The sequence below is a fragment of the Balaenoptera acutorostrata genome, chromosome 11 (assembly GCF_949987535.1).
Source record: "Balaenoptera acutorostrata chromosome 11, mBalAcu1.1, whole genome shotgun sequence".
Taxonomy (NCBI): domain Eukaryota; kingdom Metazoa; phylum Chordata; class Mammalia; order Artiodactyla; family Balaenopteridae; genus Balaenoptera; species Balaenoptera acutorostrata.
The window spans coordinates 84,934,578-84,959,898 of record NC_080074.1 but is presented as its reverse complement, the minus strand read 5'-3'; the positions used below and the strand labels follow the sequence as shown (position 1 = coordinate 84,959,898).

Sequence of the window (25,321 nt, the reverse complement as noted above, 5' to 3'; positions counted from 1 at the left end):
ACTTAGTAGCATCTATCTATTCTTGGACATGCTTCAGGGTCTTCACTCATGCTGTTCTCTGTGCCCAGAACAGCTCCTTCTTTCTCTTGGCCTTTCAGCCTCCAAGTCTCAGTTTAAATAATCTTCCCCAGAAGGGCCTCTCTGTTTATCTACAGCTAGGCTCTCTTGTGATTATCTATCATAGCACCATTTGCAGTACCGTATTTTGTAACTTTTTATGCTTCCCTCACTATTTTATAGTTTCATAATGTCCAGGATTATTTTTTTATTCAACACTGTCTTGAATATGGTAGCTGGCCCATAGTAGAGGCTCAACAAATATTGCTGTATGAATGAATGAATGAATGAATACACAGAGTTTTTATAATTATTAATATCATCATCGTCATCATCATCATCACTGAGGATTTGTACTGATCTGACTTAACTAAACTCCTATTTCACAAAAACACTCACTTCATTCTGTTAAATGCTAAGATCAAAATGTCACAATGAGTAAGACTGTATGAAACAATTACCCTAGAATACCTGGTTGAGCATCTACAACAATGCCTGGGAAACTGTATAAAGCCTAAGCTTTGCAGACTTGCACAGAGTTGGGCGGCAACATCCTGGGATGTGTCCGTACATGTATGACCTAGAGGAGCTCATTCTCGGAGAGGGGCTTCAGCAGCTCCCTCACCATCCCTTCGGGCTTCTGGATGCCGAGGGCTGGCTGAGCGCTGCTGGCTCAGCTGCCGTGCTGGGCCCCTGGCTCAGCCGCCTTTAGAGACTCTGGCAGGAGGAACACTAGCTTTGTTCTTGGTTCACTGGCAAACCAATATTTTGCTCTTAAAATCAAACCACTGTTACAGTGTATTTGGTTTTTAAAAAAAGGAAATAATTTTTAGAAGAGCAAGGCAGAAATAGGGTTACTCTACTTGGGACCATGTTGTTATAAAATGCTCATGCTAACAAGAAAGTAAATTTTTTAACATACTCTTTTTCATGCTCTGTCACGGAGAAAGAATGTTGAATTAAAAAAGCGATAAGTACTTATAACAATAAGTTGATGTTCAAGGTGGCCGATAGATCCTAAGAGCTATTTAATTCTAGCCAGCTAAACTATGTCTGAGTTTTTGAAATGGCTCTCTGTGATTTTTTTGCATCATGGAAAATGGGAAGAAGAGTGAAACATCTGCAGATCTGAATTTGAGGTTATGACAAATTCTGCAAACCGCTGACAAGTGAGATTGATCTGCTCCCCCAGATAAGATACATCATTAAAGGGATAGTGTGGGAAGGAGTCAGGATCAAGAGAAGCCAGTATGGGTTCAGACGAACCTCACATTGGGAATATTGGCAGACATTATGTATCTGGGCTTTGGCAAGGAGGCTTTGAGAAGGAGCCTCATGAGATGTTTTTTAAAAGAAGGAGGAACATGGGATAAATGGTAGTTTATTTAAGGCAGATTTCTTTGTGGGTGAATAATGCACAAAACATGACTATGTTAATCTGAAAGCATGTGTCTGGTGGCCACACGCCAAAGGACTCTGTCCTTAGCACTGTCCCCATGCAGCATTTCTAGCACCTTTAATGAAAATCTTCTGAGGTTGGCAAAATTTTTTTTCTGTTAAGAGCCAGATGGTAAATATTTTAGGCTTTGTGGGTCACATACAGTCTCCATTGCATCTTTTTCATTAAAGAAAAAAAAAACTTAAAAAAAAGCTGCAACCATTCTTAGCCCAAGGGGAGTACAGAAACAGGTGACAGTTCCTGTTTCCCCATGGCCCAAGTTTGCCAACCCGTGTTCTAGAGCTTATCAAACTTGAGGATGACATGAGAGAGAATGAATATTCTGCTTAATAGAATCAGGACCCATAAAGACACCATGAGCCTCATGGCACGTGAGCATTGGAAGGGGCCTGAAACTTAGAGATAATCTGGTCAAGAAGCCCCTCCTCTAGTCACAGGACAAACTGGGACAGCCTGGGATTATGGGTTGGCAGAAATATATAGACATAAATGCATGGTTTTATACTTGAAATCCCAAACTCCCAATTATGTGAGCACAGAATAGGCATTTATGGCCTGACAGCTGAACCAGTGAAGAATGGCGTTTTAGCCAAGAGTCAGTCAAATATGGGTCAAGAGTGTGGTGCGACTGCAAATTGCACGATCCTAAACATGATGACACCGCTCAACTTCTTGCCTTGGAGTGTTACATGAAGAGTCATCGCTGTAATATGTGAGGAAGCTGAAGAAATTGGAGGTGTATAAGCCAGAGGATGCATGTAACGGGATTTTAGAAACTTCAGAGCACAGTAAAGCTACACAAGTAGAGAGGGAGCTGGTTTGTGGTTTATAGGCCTGAACTGGGTACCCAGGAGGTCAGAGGGGAAAGAAGTCTGAGTGGCAGCTGTTTACAGTGCCTGAGCTGCTGGGACGTGGAAATGGAACATATGCATGTGTTTAATTCTCCCTTTAGGTCATAGAGGATGAAACATTTAGTCAGTAGAAGAGACTGTCCATTTTTGTTGGACTTCAAGCAACAGTCCAACATCTTAAGGCAAAAGGCAACTTGGGGAAAAAAGGCTCTATCATTATGACCAAACAATGTGCTTCCAGATGGAAGTGGGGAAATCCATCCTTACGCTGTGCTTAACTCTTGCTCCCCTCACTTTCTCTGAGTCTGATTTTGCCCTTTGTAGACATAAAAGAGACTAAATCTATTCCTTTTTTATATACAGAACTCTTGAAATATCTAAATGCTCCCTAAATCTTTGCTGCTTCTGGAAACAGATCACTAATTCCTTCTACAGTTCATTAAATTTCACACATGCCATCGTTTCCAAATTCCTGCCACATCCTTCGAGAACAGTTTAGAGTTTAAAAAATTCTTTTTACATGCATGGTTCCATTTGTTCCTTTGGAGGCAGGGAAAGTATCATATGCCTTATCTATCTATCTACCTACCTACCTATGTACCTAGATAGATCTCCCTCTCTCCCTCCCTCCCTTCCTTCCTTCCTTCCTCTCTTTCAGGACAAGCCATCTGAACAAAGTCCAGGAAATTTGCATAACATATGCAAGACATAGACCTAGAAAGTGGCAGGTCAGGGATTATAACCAAGCCTTTTGAGTTCTAAACCCATGCTTTTCCATTCTTTGTTAAAGGATGGATTCTTCTGTTAAAGGCAATATATTCTTAGTTAAAGGCTATACAGTGGAAAGGGTCTTGCTTAGTGTGGTATGGTTTTGCAATATGGTAACAGAATTTTTAGCAGCACGTACCACAGGGTAAATTTGATAAATTCTCATGATTAGAAATAACGTAAGGAACAGGGTGAGGATACAAAATGACGGATATGAGAATCCTTTCTCTAGTTTGAAACTTTTAGGTTCTTTTACCCTCCATTCTTCTATTTCAACTCACCATGAAATTTTTAGAGCAACTCTCTAACCTATAATAACTTTAATCAAATAAACATAACTTCAGAAGTATCGAGTTCATGCTGTCCTGGAGCCCTTTTTACAGACCTGTATTTGAAGCTGGTATTGTGGGTGAGCAGTTTTCCTTTTCACATGTTCCCAGGATTGAAGCGAAAGTCATAGCAGAAACTGCATTGCTACCTGAGAACACACAATGGAGACATGGTATAGAGACAAATATGCAAGTGACAAGAAATGAGCAGACAAATTACAAAGGCACATAAATAAAAGGTGCTATTACTCCAAATTAGCTGTGTTCCTAAAGTTTTTAGTTAAGTTAGTGTGGAACTCCGAACACAGTTTTGCCTACTGAATCAATTTTATAAATAGAGAATAGGTTCATGGGCCAACCCACTAAAAGCCTTTTCTATCTTTCTAAAGTGGCTGAGATAAACTACTAGTAATACTGCAGGCCCTAACCACCATGTGTAACAATGTTCCCATGGCCAAATGCATTCAGGGCTCTGGCTTGGAAATGCCAGAAACATGTTCCCCCAGCATAGCTGGTACCCCTGAGCTCTCAGCCACTGGTGCCCATGGCTGAGGTAGAGCGAGCAGGAGGTGGCATCTCTTAATGGTAAATGTGGGTTCCGGGGAACAGGACATCAAACATCTCAGGGAAGCAAGAATCTTCTGCCAGATCCCTGTTCAGAACCTTTTCTTCCTTAGTCCCCAAGGATCCATCTTTACCCCCTATCTCCCTGGTCCCGATAGAAAAGAAAATAGTAACCTTCTTATCTGTGTAAAACAAGCTTCATATAACAAATTTTGTTGTTAGTAACAAATACAACGTGAAGAGGTTCATTCCTCTCAAACCTGTTTTTCACACGGAGCCATCAAGGAAAGTCCAGAAGGTGGAGGGAGAAGATTAAGTTCATTTTTATATACTGAAGAAATATTCAAGTGCATTTCAGGGCAGCACCCACCAAGGTTAGCCTGATTGTTTGGTGAGGTGAAAGCAGAAGTGGAGAAGGGTGGCTGGAGTTAGGACGTGTGATGAGGAGAGGGACCAGGCCTGGAGTTGCCACCAACACAAGCCCTGGAGCTGAGAGAGCTCGGGTCCTCGAGGAAGGGAAGCCGCACACCTTACCTCCCCGCACCCTGACTGGGGCAGCATGGCAGAAAGGACGGGTGTGGAGTGAGCGTCAAGTGGTCAGAGAGGCAGGGTTCCTGAGTGTTCCCCAGGAGCCATTCCCTTCATTAATATTTATGACTTCGTGCTAGGCTCTGAGGAGTCAGAGTCAGGGCCTTGGAGAACGCACAATCAATTAGGGAATACAGAGACAGGTACAGACATAATTATAGTTGAATGGAGGGAGTGGGGTACACGTAAAGTGAGGTAGTGCGTTCAGAAAGGGAGAGGTGAATTCTAGAAAGGAAAAAACAAAGGTTTTTGGAGAAGGATCCATCTAGAGGAGACAGGATTTACACACAGGAAGATGACGTAGAGGGTAAAGGGGGCAATTCCAGGTACAATCCTATGACAAAAGGTACAGAGGCCAGCAAAGGCACAGACAAGGCAGAGCTTCTAGGCTAATGATTTTAAACCAAGCATCCCACAGCCAGCCCAGGGCCCAGCAAAGTTTTCAAACCCGTAAGACACAGAATCAGAACTGTGGTAGGAATGAATGACTTGCACAAGCAGAAGAGAGGCTGAGCCGGGGGGAAGCCACCTGGGAAGTTTCTGCCGTTTTCTGGGGAGAGGAAATGAGGGTAGAAACAGGAGGGCAGCACTGAGGATGGGGAAGAGGGGGCAGCGGGAGAGACACTGGAACCTCCGCTTGTCAACACTACCTTCCCGCCAACTCCTTGGGCTTGTCTAAGACATGGATTCCCCTGAACACCGTCAAGTGCAGGCTCCTGCATCTAGAGTCAGGTTCCACTGGTGCCAGAGGTGGGATATGCATTGTCCTAAACTCCCAAGGCCATTTGCAAATTATTGGTCCTCTGCTCTCATATCCACCTGTGACGCTTCTGCCATTCAGCTCTAGAACCTCAACCTTCTCTCTTTGTTCACTGATTTCTTCACATTCACTGAAGAACTGTGTACTTCTACATTCCCAGTTTCACTTGCTCCCTAGATGTGTTATCTTTGATAATTTCACTCAACTTTGGGAGAAAATCGTTTTCAATAATTGAAAGAATAAACTTTATGCTACATATCCACAGACATAATATATAGTATTAGAAATTAAGTTTAAAATGTTATGAAAATATGAGTGCTTCTTCCAGGGCATGGTACCACATACACTCTCTATGAAACAAAAACTCTCAGTCTATGAAGAACCAAGAGTTTAACTCTGTTAGCTGTTTTTGTATGCCAGATTTTTATAGTATTCACAAATGCTTTCTCTTGTTTAACAACTTTTTATATAAATATGTGTAAATATTTTTAGTGAAGATCTTGACATTTTAGTTTTTGTGCTTCCTATTTTGTAAAAAACAGGAAAGAAGACTTTTTTTATATTTCTAAAGAAAATATATTCATAATATAATGACGCTAACTTACTTTTTTTTATTGGAGTATAGTTGCTTTACAATATTGTGTTAGTTTATTCTGTACAGCAAAGTGAATCAGCTATATGTATACATATATCCCCTCTTTTTTGGATTTCCTTCTCATTTAGGTCACCACAGAGCACGGGGTAGAGTTCCCTGTGCTATACAGTAGGTTCTCATTAGTTATCTATTTTATACATAGTATCAATAGTATATATATGTCAATCTCAATCTCCCAATTCATCCCCCACCCCCGTCCCCCTTGGTATCCATACATTTGTTCTCAACTTCTGTGTCTCTATTTCTGCTTTGTAAAGAAGATTACCTATACCAATTTTTTCAGATTCCACATATATGCGTTAATATACAATATTTGTTTTTCTCTTTCTGACCTACTTCACTCTGTATGACAGTCTCTAGGTCCATCTATATCTCTACAAATGACCCCATTTCGTTCCTTTTTATGGCTGAGTAATATTCTATTGTATATATGTACCACATCTTCTTTATCCATTCCTCTGGACACTAATGTACATTTTAAATAACACAATTAAAATTACTTACTACAAGATTCATAAAACAATAATGACTGTACACATTTGAATTTAGAAATTCTGATGCTTCAGTGTCAGACTCACTCTGTACTGAATAACGCAATGTGATCATGCCTAGTAAATAATTAAGACAAAGAATTTTGAGAACAGATAGTTTATGATTCACAGACAGTTTAGTACAAGTGGAGTTTTGGGGGTATTTATACACATGAGCTTTCCCTCCAAATATTTACACCTATAAAACTCTAGACAAAGTAACATTTAAGGGAGAAAAAGAAAGGCCATAACAGAAAATATACCATGTGTATGTGAATAAAGACTGCTACCTAGGTCTGAAATTCAGTCTCAAGTTTAATAACTTTCAATCTATGTATATGTTATTTCTATTCTGTGCCTTGATCACTTAGACTAAATAATAGATCTGAATGCCACTTAATTATCCCATATTCTAAAAGCACCACTAATTAAATCCTGCTTTTAAATTTGATGGTTTGAAGAAAGAGAGAGTCATTTTGTGGTTTCCCTTCTCTGCAATCCATAGGCGGTGGAATCACCCAGAGAAACTATCAGCAAAGTGCAGAACTGAGATGTCCATCCAGCAAAACAGGAGAGGAGGAAAGAGAGTAAGAACAAAATTTAACCAAAACAACAAAATGTAGGAAAGGGGGAAAGAAGAAACCATTAGGGAGCATAATAAATAAAAAATCCAAAGTAAGATGGAAAGAATCACCCCTCATACCACAAGAATCACAGTGAGTATAAATGGGTGATGTCTAACCAGTCAGACAATAAAAATAAATATCACGCAGAAATTCTGACAGCCACATATTCACGGACAGAGCCCCTTAATGACAATATTTTGAGCATTTTTTCTATAGCAAATTTTCTATCTGATGGTTTCCAAATCAAAGCATTTATACTTTTCAACTATTCAAGTATAATATAATGTACTGTGAGCAAACATGTATGAAATAATGGTTGTGAATGATGCTGGAAGTTCTTGGGGGAGACATCCCCCAAGAGAAAGAATCCCAAAGCTATTACCCTGCACTGAAATTGTCAACTGTCCCCGGGAGTACAGTCAACACTGTTGAAACTTCTGTACTGAGACTGAGCTCAGGTGACGTTTCTTGTATGAAGATTTTCCTATGCACACTGTCAGCTAACATACAGCGTAGGGGTATTTCACACTCGTGAGCTCTTAGTGAACAAGAAAATGTTTTCAAAGGAACGAAAGAAAACATTGCCTCCATCATCGTTCATCTGTGATCCTCTTAGCAAGAGATGTACCAGTCGGAGCCGCCATCAGAGCAAGCTCATTTAGTGGTAACAGCAATACCTGTAAGGGGAGTTCTGTTTTTCAGCCTATCCACCTCCATAGTGAAGTCATCCTTCAGAAAAAGGAATCCAATAATGGAAAACAGGTAGACAAGGATGAGGGCGAGGACTGCAGTTAGAATAATGGAGCGGCCATTCCGTGTGACACTTTTTATGACATTGAGCAGAGTCTCTTCTCTATATACTAAATCAAAAAGCTACAAAAACAAAGAGAATGAAAACAAGGAAAAAAATGCAGTGAAGCAAAGGGTGAATAAATACAAAGGTAATCACAAATACAAATGCAGGCCATTTTAATTTATCTGTGAAAGAATAACAGTAAAAATAACACCTTAAAAAATGAACCAAAATATGTATTTCTTCTCCAGTTTGAATGTGTTAATAAACTGTTTTTCAATAAAGATAACTCTAACACAATATATAATGTGCATCTGTTGGTTTCATAACCAACGTAATATCAATTTTTTAAGACATGGTAATAGCATAGCTTCAAATTTGAATTTAGAAAAATTGTAATACGATACATAACCAACTTAGCTACTTATTCCCTATTTTTAGTCTTTCTGATATTCTGCAGTTGCTTCTAGAATATGTAAAATGGCTAACATGAGAATGCTGAATTAGGGAACTAAGTGATGAATAATTGAAGGATTCATTCAATGGATTGTTTAATCAAGGGATTAGAGGTGAAACGACATGAATTAAATTTTATGAGCCCACTAAAATAGAAAAGGTATGAAATTTAAAAATATTTGAGAAATGCAAACATCTTTCTTACTAAACAGGTAGATTGAGGGCAAAACCTATTACTTTAGTATATACTTTCGGAAACAGAAGTATAAACAGATATATAATTCACAAGTGTTAATTCACTTCCTCTATGGATAATGGGTTATTATCCATTTTGTGTTTAGTAGTAGAAAATCCATATGCACTAGTCAAGAACCTAGGTATGTGTTTGCTATCTGCAGTCAACTTTAAGAACAATTTTATTTATTGCTATATTTAAAGTTGAAATTATACATTCGCAACTACATGTTTCATTATTAAAAGTTGGTTAAAAGCAATATTAACATTTACTTTAACGAAGGCATAAGTATCAGTTTGGAAATGAATAGTACTTTTGATATTGGAATAACTGGGGTTTGTTTTCTGCTATCTATGGGGAGTGATTAAAATTTCTGAGCTGGTTGAAATGATTAATACCAGTGTCCCTCATCCCTTCAGAAACACCAGGGCCTTGTACTCTGTTTTTCAGAGTTTTAAGGCTTATACAGTTACTTTCCAATTTAACTATAGTCTTGCAAATAATTGCTGTAAATATATTAACTTGTTTGCTCACCTTAGGACACTGATATTTTTTGATGGTCAAACACAAAAACATATGTTTAACTATTTTGCTATCTGTTTATCTCCTGGAGGGAGATACAACCTTTAGAAACAAAGTCCTATTCTTCCCTAAAGACAAATTAAGTAATGCAAGTTCAGCTTCCAAATTACTGACCTGGCTTATTTAACTTATTTAAGCATTTTGTTGACAGAAAGGAGATTTTCCCTCAGCTGAACAGTGGCTTAAACAAAAGGTCTGGAAATGGTTCCAGATCATTTCTGGATAGTTTACAAAAGTTTATAGTTTTCAGAAGCCCATAGGATACTTGCTGAAAATGCATATTCCTGGGCCCTATTCCATACCCATGGAATCAGAATCTTGAGAATGCAAAGGTATTGATGTTTGACAGGTGAATGGTTCCTTCCGTTTATTTCTCAAAGGAAAATCTAGAGTGTGGTTTCTATTACTGGTAAAAGGATTGGCATTTGTGGACACAACTGGGAATGCAAATTCATATATTTTTTAAAACATAAAAATATTTAAAAAATACATTTAAATACCATTTTGACATTATGTCCATTAAAATTTTCTTCTAGTCCTCTAAACATGAAAATGGAATACATCCTTTTTATAACCAACCCAATGAAAACAAATTAGCATAAGTGTTGTATGATTTGAAAAAGATGAGAGAAAAATGCAACTGGAAATCAAGGTTAACATAAATTAAAAGTAACATTACTATTAATAGCTCATACAATAATTCAACTACACCTTTATTTTGTCAAAAACCTTTCCTTAAATAACAAAGATTTACATATATCATTTCACATGTTTTTCATATTATTTCTTTAATGGGTCTTGATATTACTAGTCTCTCATATTACCCCTATCCATTTTATAGACAAGGAGGTTGAAGCACAAAAACATTATAATAAATATTACATATTACAGTCAGGGAAAAGTGCTGGGTATAATAGACCTTTACATATCATAGGCAGATTTTTAAAAATGCAATTTTTTGTGGTGAATTAGAGCAAAGAAGGAATTCATTAGGATCCTTGGATCAGAAAAAAAAGTCTACTTTTGATGGCTGAATACTAATGTAACTTAACTGCCTGGAAGATAATTTTGTATCCTTATGTTGATAAGGGACAAATCCGCTCTTCACTGTGGCTCTTTCAAGTGTTTCAGGGTAAACAGAAAATTAGCTTCTTACTTAATCTTCCTACAAGGGTGAGCTAGGTCACAGGGAAGCAGGAGGCAATGAATTTGCCCCTCATGACCCAAGCAAACCAGGTCAGCATAATGTTTTTAGATCTTCAGCTTGTTTTCAGGGATTATTTTATTGGGTAGTGTTCTCCTCTGAATACCAACTGTGAGCTGAAGATATAAATAAATTGCTCCTCTGGCATCATGATGCTAACCTGGTAATGCTCTAAGTTTCAAAACATTACCATATACTTGTATTGACTCCTCTCCTGGTTTATGGCTAGAGAACATATATGTAGGAAGGAAAACTGATAACCCGCAAAAAACCAAAACCAAAACCAAAATGCAACTTTAGAAGAAATCTGAAAATCCACTTAATGAATAGATATATGTAAATAAGCTTAACAACAACGACATATTAAATCTAAAACTACAAGACTGCCCTTAAAACAACTCATCATCTTTTTGCTAAGTTGGCTTTCCCCCTCATTTTATTTATATGCCATTCTAAAGATACACAAAATATTTGCTGCTATAAATAAATACAATGAATTCAGTACCAAGAAAGTATATCCCTTTTCTTGTTGAAGAATCTCTAAGGGAAATGTGACTTGGCTGAAACCCAAAGCAGCCTGCTATGCAAAGTCTGGGTCAAGAGGTGGGTCTCAGAGAGAAAATAAAGAATTGCACCACCTATGTCGTTGCTCAGAAAAAAAGACTAAAAATAATAATAATGCATGATTTTCCTAGGCATGTCTAAAAATAACATAATTTGTCCTAAATGCCAGACCCTGCTTAAAAAATCAAAGGAAGAAGCATAAGAAGCAGCAGCACTATGTATTTTTTTCAGCAGAGAGATGTACTCACCAGGAAGCTATAGAAGAATTCGTGGACAAAGAGGCCCAGCATGCAAACCAGGACATACGCTACGTGGTAGAGAAAGGCCATATCCAGGATGACCGCTCGGTACCCTCGGGTGAACGTGCCACGATTTCCGACAAAACTCACCAGAAATACTATTTTATTACAAAGCTAAAGGGAGGAAAAGATTCGATTTTACTGTCTTATTTGTTCTGAAACTCACAAAAACAGCAGGTCATTGACAAAATCTATTATTCACAAAGTCTGTGGTTTTCTTTTATGATTTCTCATTTTGTAATTTTTCAGCACTGCTTACAAATCTGCATGTAAACACCATACAGACAAACCCTGTATTCTTTGCAGTTCCAGGAAAAGAGAGGAAGAGTGATCAAGAGCCCCAGCTCTGCAATCAAGACAGACGTGAATTTAAATCCTAGTTTTCCCACTACCATTATCTGACCTGGGCCATGCAACTGTAGGCCTTGGTTGTTTCTTCTCAAAAACTGGAATAAAGGAATTCCCACCTCACAGAACTCTTCAAGGAATTAAATAATTCATAATGCATATGAAGCCCTTAGTACAATGACTCTTGAAATATTACTCATTATATTTTCCATATTAAAATTAATAATGCAATGTTTTTATTATTATACTATAAATGAAATAGAAAAATATATTTTCAGAAAACATCCAGAGATTTGTCCTCGATTTTTTTATCCTGGACTTTCTCTACTGAATATTATTTTAAACAAGTAGGCCATTAAAAATTATTTTTGTATTTAATTTACTCTACATTCATAAAGAATATAAATATACTTCTCTACCTAGATTAAAATAAATATAATACTTGCACGTATCTTCTAAGTTCTATGTATGGTAATTATTCAGTAAACATTTTGGAGTGTTTATTTTGCTTGGTACCATGCAGAGCAGGGGTCCCCAACCCCCAGGCTGTGGACCGGTACCGGTCCGCGGCCTGTTAGGAACCGGGCCGCAGAGCAGGAGGTGAGTGGCAGGCGAGTGAGCGAAGCTTCATCTGCTGGTCCCCATCACTCCCATTACCGCCTGAACCATCCCTCCCAACCCTGGTCGGTAGAAAAATCGTCTTCCACAAAACTGGTCCCTGGTGCCAAAAAGGTTGGGGACCGCTGATGTAGAGTATCCAAATTAAAAATACATTTAAATACAGAAATTTAAGTTTAAATTTAAATACGGAAATTTAAATACAGAAATTTAAATACAGAATACAGAAATTTATACTGAGGTTCTTTGGCAACGGTACCATGTTTGTTTTTATATGTCCAAGCCTAACTTTGGGAAGACAGCTTGCTCTTTGCAACATCATAGATTTTTTTCCCTGTATATGAAAGAAACTGCCTTATGGAATGATTTTCAATAACATAAGAAGGAGCACAACACTTTGGGCAGAAGTAAAATTTGAGAGGGTGGAAAAACCTTTTCCTTCTGCTTTCTGAAGTCCAAATCAATACAGATAAAATGAGAAATGGTTTATCATTGCACATTGTGAAGATAACCAAACCAAATCAACAACATAGCAATTAAAAACTTCAAACCTTTCCTAAGTTTGCCCCATGTTAATTAAATAGCCTCTCAATAATAGATATTATCAATTTCATCATCTTGTTAACTTGAATAATGTTAAATAGAAAGTCTTACTTCACTATTTAGTGTTACATCATCATACCTTTACATTACTATTAAATATAGCTACAGTATTATTTATATTTACTATCCAAGGGCAAGTTTAATTCATTCACCCATATCATCAATATGAAATAGAAATAAGAAGTTCTATAAAAAATAAAATTAAAAGTTAAAATTATGACTTTTCAGAAGGATGAATTATATGTTGACAAATTGTTTAAATGTTGTGTCTTTAAATTGAGTCATAAAAAAATTATGCAGGAAAACTATAAGTCCTATATACTTATAGGAAAAGGGATACATTGAATTCAGGTTCTCAAGAGCAATATAGTTCAGTTCTCAAATAATGCAAAAGCAAGGACACACTTCTGCCTAAAAGGGCCTCCGCCATTCTTGCATGAAAAAGAAAGATTCGCCTTTTTGTTTCAGGTAATTTTTTTGAACCTTGACCTAAAGCTTCATATTGATGAATATGCTCCTTTTCTCTTGATGGAGCCAATGCTGGTAGTGGCGGCCACCTATTTCTGCACAGATCAGAAACAAGGAAACTGCTGACTTTTAATTTTGAAGTATTCATACCATGAAGAAATAAGTGTAAGTATAAATAAATGATTTGGGTAGGAAAGAACTTGAACGCTGGTTTTTCCTGCCACATGACCTTGAAATTTGCAAATTAGTTTTATTGAGCATTTTCCATGAAAGCTGGGAATATTTATGGAAATGAAGAAGTTACAAAAACATTCTCCCATTTCATGTCATGACTTACTTGACATTGTCTAACCAGTCCTTCGCTTGTCAATACCATTACGTAGGCAATCATTGCTTCTGTGGTAAGCGTTCATGTGGGCAACAATAAACCGGGGGTGTAGGAACTGAGCAAGGTGGTTAAAAGGCCATCTTCTGAACTGGTGTTGGAAGGACCCTCGAGTCAGCACACAAATACCAATATAAATGATCACAACCATCTCTCATATTATTTTCTTTCTCCATCTATTCTTCAAAGCTGCCCTTGATATATTTTTCATTGAGAATGGGGTAAATTGTGTGAAGGTTGGGGGAAAAAGTGGCAAGTGGGGGAGGGAAACGGCAGCAATGTAAGCTCTCTGTACAGCCTTTTAAAAGTGACACATCATCCAAATGATGGTCTTCTAAAACAGAAAAATGAATGTTCGTTTGTTAATCAATGTATACTAAAACAAATTCATTAATTTTAACTAGGTAACTTAATTATACAGTATAGTAATATTTTCATAGATACTTTATATTTCATTGATATGGCTTTGCAGGACATTTTTTTAAACAGTGCAGCATAGTGGAAAGACCCTGGCTTAGAAGTTGGGCCATCTGGGTTCCAGTCTTGGCTCTGCCACTAATTACTTAGGTAAATCCTCCTGGTCTCTACAGGATGTATACATTCATTTCTAAAATGAAATGACTAGAAGGGAATAAGCCTTAAGGTGCCTCACAGCTCTAGAATTCTATGTGGTGTCCCTTAAAGTTTGCTATTTTATGTGATCACAGAAATTTATAGCTGCCTTTATATAATCCTTTTTGTCTTATTCGGTTCTATGTCCCTGATCAATAATCCTATCCCCATCTTACATTGTTCCTATTTATTTTCCAACAATAATTATAGCAAAAAATGATTGTCTACTATTTATTAAAAAGTAAAATTGAATTTATTGTCTTGAACTGCAGTTTAACTATATTACGATATATTCATCAACCATCAACCTTCTTACTAAAAAATCAGATTATTTAATTCAAAAATCTCCATTTCAGTGATGTTACATCTTGGGCAGGACAAGGTTCTACAGTCAAAGCGTGAGGCAAAATTGTCATGTAGTCAAAATCACCCAAGAAATCTTTTAAATTGCCAGCAAAACAGTACCCAGTAAACAAGGATGGTGTAAACTGTAGTGTCTCTTACTAAATTCAACACATGCTAGTATTCTCCCAGCACTGGGGCAGTTTTCTGTTTCTGCAACTGAATATCAGAAGTGGAAGCATCAGTGACTGTATTATATGAAAAACAGGGAGTGTGTGTGTGTGTGTGTGTATGTGTGTGTGTGTGTATATGTGTGTGTGAGAAAGAAAGGAAGAGAATATGAATGTTTTGACTCAGAATATATATTTCACAGGTGTTTATTGTATTATTTATTATAAAAATCTAAAAATCTAAACAATAAGAATTAATGAAATGGTTAAATGAATTATATAACAGCCATACAACTGGTTAATACTATCATTATTAAAATGAGGTTTACAAATAAGTTTAATGGTATGAAAATATATTAAGTGATCCCAAACTGATAAAATGTGTTTATATTTGCCAAAATAATGTTAATTTTCATTAGCAATAACTAAAAATGTAATGTAGAGGTGGGAAGAAAACTGTACTGAGTTATAAGATATGCTTTTATAACAGAGAAGAACATTTGAATTTTTAAAAACATCTCAAATATTGAGGTAACCCCTGTGACAAGACAGAGAAGCAAGCTGCAAGCTAAATAAAAAATTTTTAGAAACTAGCAAAGATGATAAAGATGAAGCATCATAATAAGCAGAAACTGATAATACTAAGTGCTCAGAATATAGATTGAGGTTTTTCCTCCCACTTGATTCCTTTACCAAAAAAAGGACTTTCTGTATTTGCTTAACACTGTGAAAGACACTGAGTCAGAAACAAACAAGTCCCTGTGAACCAAAATACAAACACTTTTACGATCATGACAGCAATGTTTTACAATTAAATCCTACTTCACGTATAAGGTACCCGGTAAACGGTAGCTTTTATTGCTATTATATCATTATCATGCTATTGTTCTTTTCTAAATCTTCACAGTAATCTTCTGAACTGACCTTCTCAACAACCCGATGAAGACAGACTAGGCTTTAATATCTTCATTTCACTGATGAGAAGAACGAAATTCAGAGGCTTGCTATTTACCTAAGGTCTGGAATTCTGATGCTCATTAAGGCTTAACTGTCAGGTAGACAATTTTTTCCTGTTTCTGATACCTGTAACTTTAGCAATTATAGTTCCACCTGTTACACAATGCAAAGTTTTAAGTGTAAATTAAGTTAATAAATACGTTAAAATCTAAGGGACAAACTTGATTGATTTATGTTTTCTTTTTTTTTCTACCTCTTAGGAAATGGTAAACCATAGACAGTTCTGTAATGAGCCTGTTATGTTAAATGTTAAGGTAAATGATATTTGCTAAAATGTTTTTATTAATCTGTACAGTATCAAAACTATAGATAAAAACTCTTCTATCAATATCTATCATATCAAAATTACAATTATTCCATTCAATCTGTCCCAAATCAAAGCTAATATTTTCTTTGGTCAAAATGCCCTGGACAGGCAGATCATAATGTATCATTTGGGGGCTGTGCAAACGAGTGTTTTATGCTGTGAAGGCTATTAGACTACCCACAGATTCACATATTTAATAAGAAAATTATATCTCCATGTAGATTTCTTCTCAGGAAGAAATTAAAGTATAACACTTGCTGCTCTTATGAAGTAATTTTTTAAAAATTTAATTTTATTTATTTATTTATTTTATATAGCAGGTTCTTATTAGTTATCCATTTTATACATATTAGTGTATACATGTCAATCCCAATCTCCCAATTCATCCCACCACCACCCCCCATCCCGCTTTGCCCTCTTGGTGTCCATACATTTGTTCTCTACATCTGTGTCTCTATTTTTGCCTTGCAAACCGGTTCAGCTGTACCATTTTTCTGGATTCCACATATATGTGTTAATATATGATATTTGTTTTTCTCTTTCTGACTTAACTTCACTCTGTATGACAGTCTCTAGGTCCATCCATGTCTCTAAAAATAACCCAGTTTCGTTCCTTTTTATGGCTGAGAAATATTCCATTGTATATATGTACCATAATTTCTTTATCCATTCATCTGTCGATGGGCATTTAGGTTGCTTCCATGACCTGTCTATTGTAAATAGTGCTGCAGTGAATACTGGGGTGCATGTGTCTTTTTGAATTATGGTCTTCTCAGGGTATATGCCCAGTAGTGGGATTGCTGAGTCGTATGGTAGTTCTATTTTTCGCTTTTTAAGGAACCTCCATACTGCTCTCCATAGTGGCTGTATCAGTTTACATTCCCACCAATAGCACAAGAGGGTTCCCTTTTCTCCACACCCTCTCCAGCATTTGTTGTTTGTAGATTTTCTGATGATGCCCATTGTAACTGGTGTGAGGTGATACCTCATTGGAGTTTTGATTTCCATTTCTCTAATAATCAGTGATATTGAACAGCTTTTCATGTGCCTCTTGGCCATCTGTATGTCTTCTTTGGAGAAATGTCTATTTAGGTCTTTGGCCATTTTTTGATTGGGTTGTTTGTTTTTTTAATATTGAGCTGCATGAGATGTTTATATTTTTTGGAGATTAATCCTTTGTCCATTCCTTTGTTTGCAAATATTTTCTCCCATTCTGAGGGTTGTCTTTTCGTCTTGTTTATGGTTTCCTTTGCTGTGTAAAAGCTTTGAAGTTTCATTAGGTCCAATTTGTTTATTTTTGTTTTTATTTCCATTACTCTAGGAGGTGGGTCAATAAAGATCTTGCTGTGATTTATGTCAAAGAGTGTTCTTCCTATGGTTTCCTCTAAGAGTTTTATAGTGTCCGGTCTTACATTTAGGTCTCTAATCCATTTTGAGTTTATTTTTGTGTATGGTGTTAGGGAGTGTTCTAATTTCATTCTTTTACATGTAGCTGTCCAGTTTTCCCAGCACCACTTATTGAAGAGACTGTCTTTTCTCCATTGTATATCCTTGTCTCCTTTGTCATAGATTAGTTGACCATAGGTGCATGGGTTTATCTCTGGGCTTTCTATCTTGTTCCATTTATCTATATTTCTGTTTTTGTGCCAGTACCATATTGTCTTGATTACTGTAGCTTTATAGTATAGTCTGAAGTCAGGGAGTCTGATTCCTCCAGCTCCATTTTTTTCCCTCAAGATTGCTTTGGCTGTTCAGGGCCTTTTGTGTCTCCATACAAATTTTAAGATTTTTTGTTCTAGTTCTGTAAAAAATGCCATTGGTTATTTGATAGGGATTGCATTGAATCTGTAGATTGCTTTGGGTAGTATAGTCATTTTCACAATATTGTTTCTTCCAATCCATGAAATGGTATATCTCTCCAACTGTTTGTGTCATCTTTGATTTCTTTCATCAGTGTCTTATAGTTTTCTGAGTGTAGGTCTTTTACCTCTTAGGTAGGTTTATTCCTGGGTATTTAATTCTTTTTGTTGCAGTGGTGAAATGGGATTGTTTCCTTAATTTCTCTTTCTGATCTTTTGTTGTTAGAGTATAGGAATGCAAGAGATTTCTGTGCATTAATTTTGTATCCTGCAACTTTACCAAATTCATTGATTAGCTCTAGTAGTTTTCTGATGGCATCTTTAGGATTCTCTATGTATAGTATCATGTCATCTGCAAACAGTGACAGTTTTACTTCTTTTCCAATTTGGATTCCTTTTATTTTTCTTTCTTCTCGGATTGCTGTGGCTAGGACTTCCAAAACTATGTTGAATAACAGTGGCAAGAGTGGACATCCTTGTCTTGTTCCTGGTCTTAGTGGAAATGCTTTCAGTTTTTCACCATTGAGAATGATGTTTGCTGTGGGATTGTCATATATGGCCTTTATTATGTTGAGGTAGGAGGTCCCTCTATCTCACTTTCTGGAGAGTTTTTATCATAAGTGGGTGTTGAATTTTGTCAAAAGCTTTTTCTGCATCTATTGAGATGATCATATGGTTTTTATTCTTAAATTTGTTAATATGGTGTATCACACTGATTGATTTCCGTATATTGAAGAATCTTTGCATCCCTGGGATAAATCCCACTTGATCATGGGGTATGATCCTTTTAATGTGTTGTTGGATTCTGTTTGCTAGTATTTTGTTGAGGATTTTTGCATCTACATTCATCAGTGATATTGGTCCGTAATTTTCTTTTTTTGTAGTATCTTTGTCTGGTTTTGGTATCAGGGTGATGGTGCCTCGTAGAAAGAGTTTGGGAGTGTTCCTTCCTCTGCAATTTTTTGGAAGAGTTTGAGAAGGATGGGTGTGAGCTCTTCTGTAAATGTTTGATAGAATTCACCTGTGAAGCCATCCGGTCCTGGACTTTTGTTTGTTGGAAGATTTTTAGTCACAGTTTCAATTTCATTACTTGTGATTGGTCTGTTCATATTTTCTACTTCTTCCTGGTTCAGTCTTGGAAGCTTATACCTTTCTAAGAATTTGTCCATTTCTTCCAAGTTGTCCATTTTATTGGCATAGTGTTGCTTGTAGTAGTCTCTTAGGATGCTTTGTATTTCTGCAGTGTCCGTTGTAACTTCTCCTTTTTCATTTCTAATTTTATTGATTTGAGTCCTCTCCCTCTTTCTCTTGACGAGTCTGGCTAAAGGTTTATCAATTTTATTTATCTTCTCAAAGAATGAGCTTTTAGTTTTATTGATCTTTGCTATTGTTTTCTTTGTTTCTATTTCATTTATTTCTGTTCTGATCTTTATGATTTCTTTCCTTCTACTAACTTTGGGTTTTGTTTGTTCTTCCTTCTCTAGTTCCTTTAGGTGTAGGGTTAGGTTGTTTATTTGAGATTTTTCTTGTTTCTTGAGGTAGGATTGTGTTGCTATAAACTTCCCTCTTAGAACTGCTTTTCCTCCATCCCACACGTTTTGGATTGTCGTGTTTTCATTGTCATTTGTCTCTAGGTATTTTTTGATTTCCTCTTTGATTTCTTCAGTGATCTCTTGGTTATTTAGTAACATATTGTTTAGCCTTCATGTGTTTGTGTTTTTTTTTACTTTTTTTCCTTGTAATTGCTTTCTAATCTCATAGTGTTGTGGTCAGAAAAGATGCTTGATATGATTTCAATTTTCTTAAATTTACTGAGGCTTGATTTGTGACCCAAGATATGATCTACCCTGGAGCATGTTCCGTGTGCACCTGAGAAGAAAGTGTAATCTGCTGTTTTCAGATGGAATGTCCTATAAATATCAATTAAATCTATATGGTCTATTGTGTCATTTAAAGCTTGTGTTTCCTTATTAATATTCTGTCTGGATGATCTGTCCATTGGTGTAAGTGAGGTGTTAAAGTCCCCCACTATTATTGTGTTACTTTTGATTTTCTCTTTTATAGGTGTTAGCATTTGCCTTATGTATTGAGGTGCTCCTATGTTGGGTACGTATATATTTGTAATTGTTATATCTTCTTCTTGGATTGATCCCTTGATCATTATGTAGTGTCCTTCCTTGTCTCTTGTAACATTCTTTATTTTAAAGTCTATTTTATCTGATATGAGTATTGCTACTCCAGCTTTCTTTTGATTTCCATTTGCATGGAATATCTTTTTCCATCCCCTCAGTTTCAGTCTGTATGTGTCCCTAGGTCTGAAGTGGGTCTCCTGTAGACAGCATATATATGGGTCTTGTTTTTGCATCCATTCAGCAAGCCTGTGTCTTTTGGTTGGAGCATTTAATCCATTCACATTTAAGGTAATTATCGATATGTATGTTCCTATGACCATTTTCTTAATTGTTTTGGGTTTGTTTTTGTACGTCCTTTTCTTCTCTTGTGTTTCCCACTTAGAGAAGTTTCTTTAGCATTTTTTGTAGAGCTGGTTTGGTGGTGCTGAATTCTCTTAGCTTTTGCTTGTCTGTAAAGCTTTTGATTTCTCCATGGAATCTGAATGAGATCCTTGCCGGGTAGAGTAATCTTGGTTGTAGGTTCTTCCCTTTCATCACTTTAACTATATCATGCCACTCCCTTCTGGCTTGTAGAGTTTCTGCTGAGAAATCAGCTGTTAACCTTATGGGAGTTCCTTGTATGTTATTTGTCATTTTTCCCTTGTTGCTTTTAATAATTTGTCTTTGTCTTTAATTTTTGTCAATTTGATTACTATGTGTCTCAGCGTGGTTCTCCTTGGGTTTATGCTGCCTGGGACTCTCTGCGCTTCCCGGACTTGGGTGGCTATTTCGTTTCCGATATTAGGGAAGTTTTCGACTATGATCTCTTCAAATATTTTTTAGGTTCTTTCTCTCTCTCTTCTCCTTCTGGAACCCCTATAATGCGAATGTTGGTGCATTTAATGTTGTCCCAGAGGTCTCTTAGGCTGTTTTCATTTCTTTTCATTCTTTTTTCTTTATTCTGTTCCATGGCAGTGATTTCCACCGTTCTGCCTTCCAGGTCACTTATCCATTCTTCTGCCTCAGTTATTCTGCTATTCTGCTATTCCCTTCTAGTGCATTTTTCATTTCAGTTATTGTATTGTTCATCTCTGTTTGTTTGTTCTTTAATTCTTCTAGGTGTTTGTTCTTTAATTCTTCTAGGTCTTTGTTGAACATTTCTTGCATCTTCTCAATCTTTGCCTCCATTCTTTTTCTTAGGTCCTGGATCATCTTCACTATCATTATTCTGAATTGTTTTTCGGGAAGGTTGCCTATCTCCACTTCATTTAATTGGTTTTCTGGTGTTTTATCTTTTTCCTTCATCTGGTATATATTCCCCTGCCTTTTCATTTTGTCTATCTTTCTGTGAATGTAGTTTTCATTCCACAGGCTGCAGGATTGTAGCTCTTCTTACTTCTGCTGTCTGCCCTCTGGTGATGAATAGCCATTACTTATAGTGGAACTGTTCTCACCAAACCAGGCAGAAGTTATCTTTTTATCCTGTCCCATGAGGGGCAAAAGAAAAATTCTCCCAATGTTTTTGGTTTTCCCAATAGACTTTAAAATGTTATTCCGTACCTCTTTATATATCCTTAAAGCTTCTGGATGGCAAGAACCACAAATCCTCTATTATTATCAGTGTCTATTAGATAACAGAGACCCAATAAATGCTGTTATTTTGGTCTAATTCTGTCTAGCTATTATTTCATTTATCAAATTTGGATTTTCTCACTTGGATTAATGTCTTATTGAGGATCATTTATCAGTTTAGAAATATTATTTGTTTCTTCAAATAATTGGGTTCAATAGTCAATGTATTTTTTAAAGAAAAAATAATAAGCTGGATGAAGTAATAGGCTTAGAAAAAAATCAGATAAATCCATGAAGATTCCTTAATTCACTCGGTTGGAAATTTTGCAAAATTAGCTTATTTCCAAAGCACTGAAAGTACTAGCTCAGTTCGTGTAAACAATTTTTGAATGTTTAAGTGCTAGGCATTAAGGTGGAGAAAAATGGGCTAGCGAGTGAGGTAGACAGGATTATATCTATGAATGTGACAACCCCTGCCATCAAGAAACTTACAGAATAATATATTTGGTACTTTACAGAATTCTTTACTGATAGAACCCTTTGTATGTATAGTAAACTTCCCTTTATTCACAATGATTGAGGAATAATTGGTAATTTGGTGACCTGAATGTAATCATTTTATATATATAAACATATAAATATATCTGTCACATACCTACATGTATATATATATATATGTATCCATCACATATATATGTATATATCTGTCATATATATCATGTCCAGTTTTTGAAGAATTATAATATTATAATGTATAATATTATATATAATATTATAATAGGGGTCAGAAACATAGATTTGGCCATACTAGCTTGGCTTTATAATTCTCAAAAGTTTGGTTGATTATTTCATTTATTCATTTTCAATATATATTTGCCACCTTTTTTTTATGTGCAAGGCACTGTAAATGTATAAGAATACAAAGATAATCTTTCACTCATTCATTAGTTAATTTACTTAAGAAATATTTGTTGAGTACCAATGATGTTCCAGACATTGAATGATCAATCATTAGTCTTAAGAACTGTATAGTGTAGTAGGGGAGATACCAGATACAGATATACAGATACCAGAATATAGGATATTATGTTAGAAACCCAGTAAAAAATATAGAAAGTGCTTAGCTATTCAGCAGACATATTAGCAAGTTTATTTACCTGCAACATGTTCTTTCATCAACCTGGTGATTTACCGTTTCCTAATATCCCTTTATAGCTGTGCCATACAAAAAGTTGTCTAGCCCCTTTAAAATTTTATCTCTTGGGCAAGATTACTGCTATTTGCAACAGTAGTCTGGCTTACTTATTCTAAACTTACCTAGCTCAAGTTGTGAAATGTACTCCCTTGTTCTAATATTTCAAAATTAAAAATAAAAAAATTTAGTGGAAAAAAAAATATCTCATCTATGCCTTTCACAAGTTAATAGGTTTTGTTCTCATAAAAAGAGTCCAACTTCATATTCTCTCTTACAGCAACCCTTTTCCTTTGGTCATTTTATAAAAGGTGTTACTCACTTCTAAAATTCTGCTGAATATAATTTAATCTTTCTTGGATGATTTAGAAGTTACTTTAGGATGTTAACAGTGGCTCAGAATCAATTTTGTCAATAGCTGCCCATATAGTATGCCAAAGGCATTAAACTGGATTGGATTAAATTGACTGCAGAACTGGGTCATGCCCCAAATGCTACCAACTTAAATATATCAAATTTTCACTTGCCATTTTTCCTTTCTCTCAAAAGTCAATAAAAAAGGTACAAGTTAAACTCTGATTAATTCGGATTCACAATGAATTAGAATTTACTGTATATACAGAGTTAAAGCATAGCATTACATTTTTATATTTAGCACACTTTTAATTAATCCAGAACAGTAGAAAGCTAAGTAAAGTACTTACATTAGCTGCACCAAGAAGTATTAACGTAGGCCCAAGACCTATTGTATATATGGATCTGAGCATTACTGACACAAGAAATGGCCGAATACCCACAGGCTTGGAGAAGAAAAACAGCATAGATGTGCAGATTGCAACTGCTATCCAAAGCAGAACTGAGAACAACGGTGAAAGTGTACCTGTAAAATGTGGAAGGAGTTTATTTTTACTAAGAACAAAACTAGAACATGTTAAAATATTTGTCACTCTACTTTATATAATACAGCAAGATAAGCCCTAAGACAGTGAATTTCAAAATAACCCACTCTATACACTGTATACTTAGAGGAAATGTCTTTGTACATATTACTCATTATTACATTTCCAGAAAGTTTGTGATGAATCCCAGGCAGCTTAAATACTCACTAGTCAACGCTCCTTTCATTAAGTCTGAGACTTGTTCATCTTTCTCTCCTATGGGAGTTACATGCTAAATACTTTGGATAGAGATATCTCACTTGGGAGTCTTAATTCAAAATTTATGATTAATGACCACTAAATGTTCAGCTAAATCAAATGGAATCAGGCAGTGAACTCATACCTTGTTCTGTTTTATTATTATCAAGTTTTTATATTATAGATTCCTCTAAAGAATTCAGAATGTAGAATATCCAGTCTTTAATGAAATAGACCTAAGCTTTAACTGTTAAAACACACAAGTGTATTTATGTGTATGAATACATATGTATATGTGTGTATTTAAAAGCCAAATCAACATCTAAAAAAACATGTTCAGCTATTTACATCATCAGAAAACAGGAGTTCCAAATGTTTCAAAACTAAACTCCATTACAACAAAAATTTCTTTAGAAATGGCCCTAAAAGGGGTTCAAAAATACATTTCCTTTTTAAAAAAGGACAATTCATTGACGTTTGCTCTGACGTGGGGATTCAAAGAATCCCCCTCTGAAGGTCATGTGGTGCTATATTTGCAGAAGTAAATTAAAGGGCAACACTCTTGGGTTGATTAGACCTCAAACATGTGTCTTTAGGCTGATGAAGTCAGAGGGGAAACAATAAAACAGAGATTTTCCACTAGTGATTTCTCTGGGCCACACCTCTTTTTATTATTTATAAAATTCACTTCTGAATGCAAACACCACGAGTGCTCTGATGTGCAGAGTTTCTGTATTATCATGGAAACCATGGAATTATCTGGATTCCATCAATGAATTCTGTTCAAGCCTTTAGTTCATAGTGAGTGCTAATGGATCGAAAGTAGGCAGGAAGATCCTGTCAGTCATTAAAAAACAAACAAAAGTCAGATAATGAGCAGCGCTGGTTTAGACAGGTTTACTTTTGCAATGTTGTTCTTATGTTATCTCTTCAAGCAAGCGGTGATGGAAGAAGATTGGGAGGAGAGATCTGATCTGCCCCCTTACCAGATTCATGATCTGATAAGAGTACTTTGAAGATGGTGGAAAAAAAGGGGTAAGTTGCTTGCTCTGGAAATTACCTTCAATTCCTGTCCTCTGGCAACACGAACAAAATGGGTACCCAGCTCATGTTTATTAAGACGCTGGCTTGTGAGCCCTCTATGTCTACCAAAACATAGCCTGACCACCAACTGCCCGGGCTTCACAGATCTGAAAGAGCCATGGAGAGAATGACGCCTTCAACCTTCTCTCACGCTTACTGGGGTGCCATCAGAACGTGA

The 25,321-nt window shown here is 36.2% G+C and overlaps 1 protein-coding gene across 3 annotated transcripts in view; it reads right to left on the bottom strand.

The window, feature by feature from the left end:
• Window positions 1-25,321, bottom strand: part of ITPR2 (inositol 1,4,5-trisphosphate receptor type 2) — a 521,140-nt gene that overhangs the window by 75,353 nt on the left and 420,466 nt on the right. For all 3 annotated transcript variants that reach the window (XM_057555894.1, XM_007194868.3, XM_007194867.3), the window contains exons 49-52: window positions 23,629-23,804; window positions 11,270-11,434; window positions 7,865-8,060; window positions 3,521-3,613 (exon numbers count right to left, since the gene is read on the bottom strand). In XM_057555894.1, coding sequence (XP_057411877.1) covers window positions 3,521-3,613; window positions 7,865-8,060; window positions 11,270-11,434; window positions 23,629-23,804 — 630 coding nt within the window. The remainder of the gene's footprint in view (window positions 1-3,520; window positions 3,614-7,864; window positions 8,061-11,269; window positions 11,435-23,628; window positions 23,805-25,321) is intronic.